Source organism: Malania oleifera, chromosome 7 (assembly GCF_029873635.1).
Source record: "Malania oleifera isolate guangnan ecotype guangnan chromosome 7, ASM2987363v1, whole genome shotgun sequence".
Taxonomy (NCBI): Eukaryota; Viridiplantae; Streptophyta; class Magnoliopsida; order Santalales; family Ximeniaceae; genus Malania; species Malania oleifera.
In genome coordinates this window covers 87,550,853-87,564,620 of record NC_080423.1, presented here as the reverse complement: position 1 = coordinate 87,564,620, position 13,768 = coordinate 87,550,853, and the positions used below count along the sequence as shown (strand labels likewise).

General features: G+C 34.6%; 1 protein-coding gene across 4 annotated transcripts; it reads left to right on the top strand.

The window, feature by feature from the left end:
• Window positions 1-5,184: 5,184 nt before the first annotated feature.
• LOC131160370 (uncharacterized) lies at window positions 5,185-13,492 on the top strand. 4 transcript variants are annotated; one of them, XM_058115992.1, is made up of 3 exons: window positions 5,185-5,247; window positions 5,364-5,510; window positions 11,364-13,384. In XM_058115992.1, exon 3 carries the CDS (start codon window positions 11,574-11,576, stop codon window positions 13,284-13,286), a length of 1,713 nt encoding a protein of 570 aa, XP_057971975.1. In that variant the 5' UTR covers window positions 5,185-5,247; window positions 5,364-5,510; window positions 11,364-11,573; the 3' UTR covers window positions 13,287-13,384. The 4 variants fall into 4 exon arrangements, with proteins under 4 accessions (XP_057971975.1, XP_057971977.1, XP_057971976.1 ...); XM_058115994.1 differs by adding an exon at window positions 13,417-13,492 and having other exon boundaries at window positions 5,216-5,510; window positions 11,364-13,302; XM_058115995.1 differs by lacking the exon at window positions 5,185-5,247 and adding an exon at window positions 13,417-13,492 and having other exon boundaries at window positions 5,273-5,510; window positions 11,397-13,302.
• The last annotated feature ends 276 nt before the right edge of the window (window positions 13,493-13,768 follow it).

The following is a 13,768-nucleotide window of genomic DNA, read 5'->3' as shown; positions in this document are numbered from 1 at the left end:
CGAAGTGCAAGTGTAACAAAAGGGTATTTTAAAGGCTTGAAGGGAAAGGTTGCAGGTTGGAGAGTTCAGAGCAAAAACAGTGAAGAAGTATGTTGAAAGAGCTCAAGAAGGCTCAAGCAAAGGAAGATTTGCAGAGGGAAGAATTCAAAACAGGCTAGTAGTTAACGTTGCATTATTTTATTTTAATTTTTAGAAAAACACTGAGTTTCAAATTCTGTAGTTAGTGTTCTAATAGAATAGAAAACAATTTCTTTTATTAGAATATATCAAAATAAGGTTCAAGAATTTAACCCGAATTTAGAATTTCCAGACGCGTATGGTGATCCAGATCCAAATACCTATATCCAAATCCAATGGCCCGGATCCGAGTTAACTTGACCCACATCCTAATCAGCCTGACCCAAAGATCCAAGACCCAAGTCCAACTTTGACTTGGATCCATTGACCCTTTGACCCTCAAAACCCGTTAGATTCTCGACTTTAACCCAAATCCATTGGAACCTAAGACCCAAAACCTTGTTGGACCCAAATCAATTCAAAACCCATGACCCAACCTAGACTCAGCCTTACCTGAAGCCCATTTAACTCTAAACCCATCTTAAGCCCAAAACATATGAGGCCTAATTGTCCTTGATCCAACTTAAGCTAACTTAAACCGCAACCCACAGTTTGGCTTAGCCCAAACCCCATGCCTAAATGGGCATGGCTCAACCTACCTTGATCTAAGTCCAACTGAGCCCTAAACTTGACCTAACCCTATCTTGAACAGAATCTCATCTGATTTGGCTTATGGGAAAATTGTTAGGAAAATTCAAGGAAACAACCAAAAAAATAAAAATAAAAATAAAAGTACAAAAGAAAAGGAACTAATAAAAGGACTTGTCTTTGAAATCTTTGATTTGAGCTTGGATTTGAAGGCTGAAAGCCCAAAGCTCTCTACTCATACTTTGTTTTCAATCTAGACCTGCAAAATGGAGAAGAAAAGGGGTGAGATCTTAGAAGAAAAGAAATAAAGATCGGACGAAATAGAAAATAGAAAGAGAAAAAGAAAATGAGGAGAGAAGAGAAAGAGAGGTTCATAAGAGAGTGCAAGAGAGAGAGAGAAGAGCACACGACATAGAGAGAAGAGAAGAGAAAAAGAGAGAAGAGCGTAGGGAAGAGAGAGAGAGAGAAAAGAGACAGAAAAAAGGGGTTTTTATATACAAACCAGTGAGATACGTGTCACCATATGGATGACAAAATGTGACACAACCAGGGCCGCATATCTAAAGGGCGACGTGGCACAACCCTAATCGTCCAATATGTGTTTTCTATAGAGGGCCGAAACGCAGCCACGTCAGCGATCCACATCAAATCTCGGTTTAGATTGGTTCAACCAATCAAAATTTTCTGAACCGCTGGTTTATTTATTTAACTTTAAAATTAATTTAAATTTTTAAAAATTCAAAAAAGGTAAAAAAAAAATTAGAAAAAAATCGAGAAAAAATATTTAAAAATTAGAAAAAATGAATAAAAAATATTTGATTTATTTTGACTTGGATACTAAAAAAATTGAAAATAAAAATATTAAAAATGAAGAAAAAAAGTCTTAAAAAAAGCCCAAAAAACTATAACAAAAATGTTGAAAAATTTTCAAAAAATTCTTAACAAAATTTTGGGAATCTGGGAATATTTGAAAAACTCTTTTTGATTAAATTTTTTGAAATTGTTTGATTGTTATGAATCTAGGAATATTTGAAAAACTCTTTTTGATTAAATTTTTTGAAATTGTTTGATTGTTATCTGTATATATTCTAGTTTTTTTGTGTGTCCTAATGATTAAGGAAATGGTAATGATGTATTTTAAACCTCACCTATATTAGTTCTGAGGAGGAGGGAGGGATTAATCTAATAAGATTATTTCCTTTGGAGGTTTTATTAGATATTCCTAAATCACACATTATTTTATATTTTTTAATTTTTAAATATTTATTTATTTATTTATTTATTTTAAGGAGTTAATTAAATATCATTAGATTCAATTTAGGGATGATTTATAATTAATTAGGTACCGTTCGTAGAATGGATGTGTATAGGGTCCTAGTACCTTCCCCTCACATAACTGAACTCTCAATCCCAACTCTAGTAAATGCAGACTGAGACTATTGTAAGATTAGTTTAGAGACCAATCAACAAGTAGTAATTATGTGAACTAATTGTACCTAGTTAAGTAAATAATAGGTTATTGGCGACTCTATTTAACTTATAATATTATTATTTCTCACCATTTCAGACCCTTTTTGGGACATTGCGACAAAAAATTCTTCTTTCTATAATAGGAGGAATTATCTAGAGTCATGAAAGGTGTGGGTGGAGTAGATTATGATTTGTGCTCCTCCTGAGGCTAAGATGCTCAAGGGTGACCATGGCATGAGGTAATCTAGGACATGTGGTCCTTATGTGGGTGAGGTGGTTCGAGGTGACTTTGAGCACGTGACCTTCACGTGGACAAGATGTTCTAAAATGACTAGTTAGATCCTTACTTGATCGAAGTGGTTCAAAGGAGAGCTTAGCTGCTTAGGCCCATTTGGAAACACTTAAAAATATGCTAATAAAACTTATCACTTAAAAAAAAACACTTTATTAAAAAACTAGTGTTTAATTTGCACTACAACAAACACTTATTACAATTGATGCATAGAAACCATGTTCGCATATGGACGGACTTTGCCCTGATTAGCGAGATCTGGGGGCGGAGGACGCTGATCCGTAAGTTTGGTGCCACACCAGAGGGTCTGAAAGGTTTGTTGGTGGTTAGAAATCCTATGTAATCAAAAAAAGAAAAAAGAAAAGAAAGAAAGAAAAAAAAAGTGCTCTTCTAGAACCACTTTTTTTTAAAACTATTTAAGTGATTTTTGAAAAGCAATCCAATATAACTTTTGACCACTTATAAGTGATACTATTCATAGGTGATGTCAATTTTATAATTATAAGAAAATTTAGTAACTATTTTATAATTTAAAAAATATATTAAAAGAATATATTGTTTTATTATGCATTATAATATATTAGTTATTAATGAAACATAATTAAATTTTGGAATAAAAAGAAAAACCATTTATTGATTTAAATTAATATAAAAATTAAAAATATTGATTTAATTAATAATATTATTTTGACATAAATTATATGATAATCAGATGTTATAAATATATATATATTAAAAATAAGATTATTGTTATTCAAAAAATAATATTTTATTTTTTAATTAATAAAAATATTTAAATATTAATTAAAAATAATAGTTAAAATAATTATAAGTTAAATTGTTTATTAAAAATTGATCATATATTATTTTGTTATACATTATAACCTATTGGTTATTAATAAAATATAATTAAATTCTGAAATGAATAAAAAATCATCTATAAATTTAAATTAATATTAAATAAATTAAAATTGTAAATATTGATACTATTTTAAACATAAATTAATGCGATAATCATATGTTATGAATATGCATTAATAACAATATAATTTCTAATTAATAAAGAATATTATATGATTTTAGTTAATAGAAAATAATTAAATTTTAATTAAAAAATATAATTATCATTTAAATTTCAATTGTAAAAATATTAATATTCTTATTTAAAATATATTTAAAAATGCATATTAGTTATTATAATTCTATTGTGGATCGAACAAGAATTATTTATTAAAAAATAATATTTTTATCATAATTTAATATGATAGCAATATAATATAAATATATATTAATAACAAGATTACTATTAATTAAAAACAATAATATTATATTATTTTTAATAGAAAATATTTAAATTTTAATTATAAATAATTAAAGTAATTATTCATGAAATTGTTAACTAAAAATATTAATATTTGTAATTTAAATATATTTAAAAATAATCTTATAGTATCTATAATAAAAGTAAATTTCTAAATATCACTTATTTTAAATACAAGCAAACATCGCTTATAATTTTCAGCACTTTTCTAACTCAATACTCATTATCAACACTTATTAAATATGATTTTTTTTTTTAAAAAAACTTTTTATATAAAAAGTTCCAAATGATCCTAATGCTCTAAAGCAATTAGCACCATCCAACCCGACATAAGTGCCTTCATAGTCCTCATGTATTTGTAAGTACTTCTAAACACTAAGAACGCAATCTCATAGAATGATATTCTTACAATATATGGATATATAGACCGTATTTTTGACAGAAAAACAAAAATCTAATAAAAAGGACTCACACATCCATGCATGAAAAAAATAATAAAAGTAGTTTATAAGATCACCATAAGTAATATCAATCAATAAAAAAACTATCTAAAATATAAATTTTAAGCTTTAAATTTGGGCTTGTATAAATATATATATATATATATAATAATTGTATATCATATTTTTTTGAATTCATACAAATCTAAATTTAAATTTAGATTTGTATATATTTTAATAAATATATAATTTTATATCATGTTTATTTAAATCAATACAAATTCAAATTTTTGGTGAAAATTTTCTTTCCCAAAATATAGGATACGCATATTCAATAGCTTCATTTGCCATGTGAGGTAGGGTTAGGCTTGGTTTGATTAATTGAACCATAATCTTCAAATCGTAATCGAATTTAAATTTCAGTTCGCCGAAAACAGTTGCCAAATTACTATAGACGTTAACTTGTTTTAGATCGATATTCCATGGTTAACCAAACCGAAGTGTTAGATTCAATATAAAATTTAAAGTCATTACAAATTGATATTTTTCTTAATTTTAAAATTCAGAAGCCTTAAATTTATAAATTTTAAATTAACACCCTACATAAGCTTAAAACCATCTACCCATGAATTAAAGATAAATAAAATTCATTATTCAAGCTCTAATTATAAAAAATATATATATATATATATATATATATATATATATATATCAAAAAAGTAACTTGCCCATTTTTAAATTGTTATTAAAAAACAAATTATTTATATTATAACAAAAATTATTGCATTGATCGAATCAAAATCCGACCAGTAACCGATAAAATTGAAAACTCCAAATCAAAGCCAAACTAAAAAAAAAATGTCTAATAAATTTTTTGATTCAATTTGATTTGGCGTTTCTGTTTTTCATACCCACCCTCAATCACGTGTCGTCTAGTAAAGTCCGCGCACTTTGAAATTTGAACGTGGCTGATGAAACAAAAATGGAAAAGCAAAAGTTCAGACATCAGTGCTTGCTGGGTATCTTCCTACCCTTTTACTTTACAACAACGCGCATAATTTCCTGCAATAATTATGCTAACTAGGAAAAGTGTCTCCCTTCAATATTTTAATTTTCTTTAAGTCCTTGTTCACAGAGATTATCTCACTTTCGCAATCGCATTATGCAATTGAACGGAAAAGTCTAAAGGCAAACTTCAGTATTTCTGGGTCTTCATCGATCCATTTACTTTTGCAGTGCCCCAAACCTTTGCTTAAAATTGCTGTGATGAGCAGAACCAGAGGTACGTTTTAGCTGGAGTTAATTCTGTTCTGGTATTTCTGTTTCTTTTTTTGGGTTCTGAATAAGATTCAAGCTCTTATTTTCATTCTTTGCTTGACTTTTCATTCTAAAAGAAGATATTTGTTATTTTGGTGATGGGGTACTATATCAGAAATTGATCTGGAACTAGTATGGGAAGTGTGTTTTCTTGATTGTTTAGGTCGATTCTATTGCGTAAAAAACTAAAAACTAATGTTTTATGAACTAGATACTTTGCTCTGTTAATGGGTTTAGGTCAGAATTCTTTACACCAGCAGAAGCATGAGACTTTTCTTTTTTATAAATTTTTGTGAAGTAGGAGGAAAACAGAGAAGAAATATGCATTTGTAGGAGCACATTGTTTGAATTTCTGCCTTGATGAAAGTAAGTTGTTGTGATATGGTTGGGATAAATACGAAACACAGCGGAATAAATATAACATGTAAATGAAAATCAACCAGAAAATGATAAACAATAAAAACAACAATAAGATTTATGTGATTCGGTAAAACCTACATGTACGGAAGCAATGACACAAGAATTTCATTAAGAAAATCACAAAGTACACAATTTACTTCTCAAATGATCACTCTCACTCAATACATGCCTAAAATGACATATATAACAATGTTTCGGAGGCTTCCCTCCAATTACCCAACCACCCCAACGTTTAAATTCAAAATTCAAAAAACTGCTTGTAGCCCAAAACTTCTCGTCAATGAGAACAGGGGATTCGTTGACAAGATCAAGAAGTACACTCATCGATGAGAACAGGGCATTTGTCGACGAGCCCATTTTCTGCTCTCAGTATCTTAGGTTCTCTGAATTTTTCTTGCTCTCTGGATCTCCTTATCGACGAGTACAGGACACTTGTCGACGAGTCTTCTGCTGCCACTTAGGAACACTTAAAAACTAATGTTTTTCTTCCTTTGTTTGTGAATCCTACTAAGTATAAGAGCCACACACAAATATAACAATCTCCACCTTGGCGATTATACGCCCCCTAGGAGAATCCCGAAAAACATATCTAAATGCTCTACCTTGAACTAGAATTGCTCAGTTGGGTTTGTCACCCTTTTATCAATTAGAGAAATGGAGTAAGCCCAAGTAATGCTTGAACTTCTCAGAAGTAACTGATTTTGTCAGAATATCAGCTGCATTTTCAGACGTGTGAACTTTCTCCAACACAAGCTCACCCGAAGCAATCAATTCTCGAACCCTATAGAATCTCACATCAATGTTCTTGATTCTAGCATGGTATATCTGATTCTTCGCCAAGTAAATGACACTCTGACTATCACAATGCAGTACCACTGCATCTTGCTGTAACCCTAACTCTATGACTAAACCAGTACGCCATAAGGCTTCCTTTGTAGTTTTGGCAACTACCATATATTCCGCTTCAGTCATGGATAATGTTACCAGAGACTGTACCATGAATCTTAAACATACCAGTCCTCCTACAAGGGTAAACACATATCCCGTTGTAGACCTTCTATCATCTATATCTCCAACATAATCAACATCTGCAAACCCTATAATTGAAGGACAACCCTGTTCCTTGCCGAACATGATGCCATGTCCCGATGTACCCCGTAAGTATCTGAGTATCCATTTGACGGCTTCCCAATGCTGCCTTCATGGATTAGAGAGAAACTTACTTACCATGCTCACAGCATGAGCCAAATCTGGCCTCGTACACACCATGACATACATTAAACTTCCCACAGCACTAGCATAGGGGACCTTTGACATGTCCTGGATTTCCTCATCCATACTTGGGCAACCTGCAACAAACAACTTAAAATGATTCGCTAAAGGTGTACACACCAGTCTTGCATCAGCCATGCTAAACCTCTTCAACAGCTTTTGTACATAACCACTCTGAGATAGCCATAATCTCCCTGCAGTTCTGTCACGATGAATCTCCATCCCAAGTATTTTCTTGGCCGAGCCAAGATCCTTCATGTCAAATTCCTTATACAACAGGTCCTTTAATTGATTTACCTTAGTTAAATCTTTTGCAGCTATCAACATATCATCGGCATACAATAACAAGAAAATAAGAGAACCATCCTTAAGCTTGTTCACATGTACGCAACAGTCATACTCACACCTTTTGTAGCCAATCTTGATCATGTAAGAATCAAACCATTTAGACCATTGCCTTGGAGACTTTTTTAGCCCATAAAGAGATTTCTTCAACCTGCAAACAAAATTTTCTTCTCCTGGTTCAATGAATCCCTCCGGTTGTACCATGTAGATTTGTTCCTCCAAGTCACCGTGAAGAAACACCATCTTCACATCCATTTGTTCCAAATGAAGATCATAATGGGTTACTAACCCCAACACAATTCTGATAGAAGTATGTCGGACCACTAGAGAAAAGATCTCATCATAATCTATCCCCTTCTTCTGTGAGCATTCTTTTGCTACCAACCGTACCTTGAATTTCTCACATTCCTTTTCTGAAATTGCTTCCTTCTTCCTATATACCCATTTGCAGCCTATCGTTCTCTTCTCATTTGGAAGTTCCACCAAATCCCAAGTTTGGTTCTTATGTAATGATTCCATCTCCTTTATCATCGCACCCATCCACCTATCTTTCTCCTGGCTATGCATTGCCTCTTGAAATATAGTTGGATCGTGGCAACTAGTAAGGAAATTATAAGATACTAACTTTTCAAATCTATACCTTGATGGAGGTTTGATAGTACGTCTAGATCTCCGTATAGGAATATCGTCGACTTTCTGGTTTCCCGAGCTAGAGCTCCTTGCAACCATAGGACCATGATCATTTCAGTTGCTTCGAGCTTCCAACTCCACCCGCACAACATGTTCATCACTATCCCAGTTTTTTGGCTCCTATTTCTGTTCATCATACTCTTGAGTATGCTTCACTATAGCCTTTTCATCAAAAACTACATCCCTATTGATCATCACCTTGTTTGCCAGTGGGTCCCATAACTTGTACCCCTTTACACTCTCTGGATATCCCAAAAAGATGCAACGACGAGACTTTAAGTCAAGCTTAGACCTCTCCTCACTAGATACGTGAACATAAGCTGGACATCCGAATACCTTAAATCCGGAGTAGTCTACTACATTTCCCGTCCAAACCTCTTCAGCCACTCTACCCTCTAGTGATGTCCTTGGTGATTGGTTTATCAAAATACAAGCCATACTTACTGCCTCAGCCCAGAAGTTTTCTGATAGCCCTGCATTTAATCTGAGACACCGAGTCCTTTCAGAAAGAGTCGGGTTCATCCGTTTTGCTACACCATTTTTATGAGGTGTCCGACGAACTGTAAAGTGTCTCTTGATGCCCTGTTCCACACAAAACTCCATAAACCGAGAATTAGCATACTCGGTCCCATTATCCGACCTTAAGTATTTGATTTTCCTCCCTGTCAGGTTTTCCACTTCAGCCTTCCAAATCTTAAACATGGAAAATGTATCTGATTTGTGAGACATGAAGTAGACCCAGACCTTCCGTGAGTAATCATTAATGAAATTCACATAATACACATGTCCACCCTTAGATGCAACTCTAACTGAGCCCCAAACATCTGAATGCACATAATCAAGAATATCCTTTATCTTATGTATAGCTGATCTGAACCTTGCCCTGTTTTGTTTTCCAAGAACACAAATCCTACAAAATTCCAACTGGCATGATTTCAAGCCCTTTAACAATTTCTTCTTGTGTAGTTCTTTCATGTCGTGTTCCCCTATAAGCCCAAGGCGCATATGCCACAAGACGGTCTCATCTGATTTAGCATCTATGGCTGCAGCTCTACCTACAACGATAATTCCCTGCAATGTGTAGATATTCCCATCCATTTTCTGCCATTTCATTACAGTTAGATTACCTTTCCAAACCTTCAGAACTCCACCTTTGGACTTGTAATTAAAGCCATTACAATCCAAAGTTCCAAGTGATATCAAACTCTTCCTCAACTCCGGTATATGTCTTACATTACAAAACATTCTTACAACACCATCAAACATTTTTATCTTTACATTTCCTATGTCAATGATCTTGCAAGAAACATCATTACCCATAAGAACTGATCTAGAATTCACTAACTTGTAAGTGCTGAACCACTCCTTGTTCAGAGTCATGTGACAATAATATGCTGAGTCAAGTATCCAAGAGTCCGTTAGATTATCCGACCCCACTAAAACTAATAGAACATCACCATCACTACATGCTAAACCTCCTTCTTGAACAACATTCACATATTTTGAAGTATCCTCATATTTTTCAAAATTTCCCTTCTTCCAATCCGGACACTCTGATTTCACATGCCCCTTTTTACCACATTTATAATACCGGATTTCTTTCTTCTTCTAGGATTGATTTCGGGATTTCTGACTTGATCCATGTTTGAATTTTCCCTTGCCTCTCTCGTTATTACCCTTTACCACAAGTCTTTCTCATTCATTACATATTTTCAATCTTTGATGAAAATTTAGGAAAGCACTTGTTACATCTTCTAGATCAAGAGTTTGTTTGCCCCACGTAAGAGTGGTCACAAGATTTTTCGTAGGTATGAGTTGAGGGCAAAGAGTTTAACATCAAAGCTTTGTCATCTTCATCAAACTTGACATCAACTCTCATCAAATCAATAATAATTTGATTGAAGGCATTAATATGTTGATGTAAGTTTGATCCTTCAACCATCTTAAGTCAATACAAACATTGCTTAAGGAAAAGTTTATTATTGAGACATTTGGACATGTACCGACTCTCTAAATTTCGCCATATAGCCGCTGGAGAATCTTCCTCCATCACCCAATGGAGTACTTCGTCGGTCAAATACAAGCGTATTGTAGAAGCGGCATTTGCTTTCAAATCTATCCTTGTTACCTCATCCATTCCTTTCGATTGAGTATCAAGTAGAACCTTAGTCATTCCTTGTTGCACAAGAATGTCCTTTACTCTCCTCTGCCATAAACCAAAGTTCCCAGTTCCATTAAATTTGACGATGTCAAATCTTGCAGAAGACGATCTCGATGCCATAGCAACAATCGCTCTGATACCAATATGTTGTGATATGGATGAGATAAATACGAAACACAGTGGAATAAATATAACAAGTAAATGAAACACAACCAGAAAATGATAAACAACAAGAATAACAATAAAATTTACGTGGTTCAGTAAAGCTTACATCCACGGAAATAATGGCATAAGAATTTCACTAAGGAAGTCACAAAGTACACAATACACTTCTCAAATGATCACTCTCACTCAATACATGCCCAGAATGACATATATAATAGTGTTTCGAAGGTTTCCCTCCAATTACCCAACCACCCCAACGTTCAAATTCAAAATTCGAAAAACTGCTTGCAGCCCAGAACTTCTCGTCAACGAGAACAAGGGATTCGTCGACAAGATCAAAAAGAACACTCATCGATGAGAATAGGGCATTCGTCGACGAGCCCATTTTCTACTCTCGGTATTTCAAGATCTCTGAATTTTTCTTGTTCTCTGGATCTCCTCGTCGACAAGATCCACTTAGGAACACTTCAAAACTCATGTTTTTCTTCATTTGTTTGTGAATTCCACTAAGTATAAGAGCCACACACAAATATAACATAAGTTCTTACTGGGCATTTGACAATGAGCTTAATTAGAGCGACAGGCCATTAAAAGCATGTTCTTTATCATAATAAAGGGTTGGAAACATGGGTTTTGTTTGCTATGGGTAAAAATATATCTCTGTTTTGGTTTCCTTGGTTGATAAAGAGGATTCCATATTTCTGTTTATAAATTATAATTGAATTGGTTCATCTTATGATTTTTGCAACTTGTGTTTATGATCAGCTGAACTTCCTAGTTATTTGGAGGTTTTGACAGGCTGCTAGGGGTTTCCAGCAATGATGAACTCCACAGGGTCCAAATCCGTAATGATCATGAAGAAAATTATGAAGTATAGTGTGATTTTGGCAGCTGAGCATAAAAATTGACAGTGTTTTATAGGCATTTTAGTGTTAGACCTTGGGGAACCTTAGAGTGCTCAATTTTGTGGTTAGAATGGTTTCGACTGGAAATGGTGACGTGCCGAAAAAAGTCAGGGATGAATCAGGAGCAGATGCATCCCTGAACAGTGATAATACCAAAGACTATAACTCTCTCCATATTTCAACATCTAAAAGGGGACTGCTGGGTGATGGAAATCCTATGAGAGGGTTTCAGTTAATGAACCTTCCAAGAAAAGTGAAATTCCAGAACTTCAGTTGCACTGGTTGTTTAGCTTTCCCATCATCCGAGTTCCAGCTGACGGCAGGCGTAAGAGATGAAGTCCCATCTTTTGTACCATCTTCCACTAATAAGGGGATCAGAGAACACTTCAGTCGGGTTTTGCCACACAAAATCGATTGGGCTTCTCTAAGGAAAATGGGCAAAGAATGGATAGCCAATCCATTTAACATAGCCCTTCTTTTATGGACAAGTTGTGTTGCTGTCTCTGGTGCGATCCTTTTTCTTGTAATGACAGGAATGTTGAATGGTGTCCTGCCAAAGAAATCACAAAGAGATGCCTGGTTTGAGGTCAATAACCAAATTCTCAATGCTCTATTTACTCTTATATGTTTGTACCAACACCCAAAACGGTTCCACCACCTTGTACTTCTGTGCAGATGGCAGCCGAAGGATATATCCACGCTCAGAAAGCTATACTGCAAAAATGGCACTTATAAACCCCATGAATGGACCCATATGATGATTGTTGTTGCTTTACTCCATGTAAATTGCTTTGCTCAATATGCCTTGTGCAGCCTTAACTTGGGATACAAAAGATCTGAACGACCAATAATAGGAGTTGGTATCTGCCTCTCTGTTGCAATTGCAACTCCAGCAATTGCCGGTGTGTATTCCATTGTAAGCCCTCTTGGGCAGGAATATGATTTTGAAATGGATAAGGAAGCACAAGATCAGATTCTCACTACCAACGCTGGGCAGCCATGTGCAATGGAGAAGAGATTCTCATTTGCATCAGGAAATGAGCATAGGTTTGTTGAGAATAGTCCTGTATGGAGAGGGGGTTTGCTTGATTTTTGGGATGATATTTCTCCAGCTTATCTCTCTCTTTTCTGTGGGTTTTGTGTTTTTGGGTGGAATATGGAAAGGCTTGGATTGGGGAACATGTACGTTCACATTGCAACATTCCTTCTCTTCTGCACGGCTCCCTTCTGGATCTTCAATTTGGCTGCAATGAATATCGATAATGAAACCGTCAGGGAGGCTTTGGGGGTAACTGGTGTTGTACTTTGTGTGTTTGGTTTGCTATATGGTGGTTTCTGGAGGATACAGATGAGAAAGAGATTCAACTTACCTGCAAATGACTTATTTTTTGGAAAACCAGCAGTTGCGGATTGTGCTCAATGGCTCTTTTGTTGTTGGTGCTCTCTTGCTCAAGAAGTTCGAACTGCAGATTTCTATGATATTGTGGAAGATAAATTTTACAGAAAACAAATGTGTGAAAACCACAAGCCTGCACTGTCACCTTTACCTCGCGAGGATGGAATAATGCAACCTAGTCCGAGTTTTCCTCTTTGGAACAGCCCCAACCTGCCCACACTCAGGACCGAAAACTCTCCAACACCAACAAGTTTCTCAAGGGACTATGTTAGTCCAGAAAGACAGTACTCATTTTTGCAGGTGGAGTGTCCTAAAGGAAATATGTATGACAACAGTATGGAACCACCCGTTCCTTCACTCATACAGAGGGCGGGTGATGCCAATTAAAAAAAATAATTACGAGGTGAAGAAAAAATGTCAACATTTTAAGGACACCAGTTTATGTAGAAGTTTTTCTTGTGGAGAAACAAGTAATTTCCTCATTATATGTGTTTGTTTTTTGTTAATTGCATTTCAGGCTTCCAGGCTTATTCTGTGCATACATGGCATTCTGCCTTGATGGGGTAAATCATTTTATCAAAAACAATCTTCTCTACTTTTGTGTGAAGTAGATATAGCAGGCGTGACACAAGGCACACAAGAAGCTGCTGAAAACTAATTGAATTGCAGTTTGAGCATTGAAGCTGCTGAGAAATAGTATGGATGCCTGATATCTGTTCACTGGTTAGTTGATGTTCTTGTTATTATGCAGTCTTGTCATTCTAAATTTTTGAGAAATGAAGTTGCATCTCGGACCATGGCCTAGTAAGTGAAGGATGTGGAAGCATAATTATGAGTGACTTTCTTTTGGTGGTGCGTGCACGGTTGCC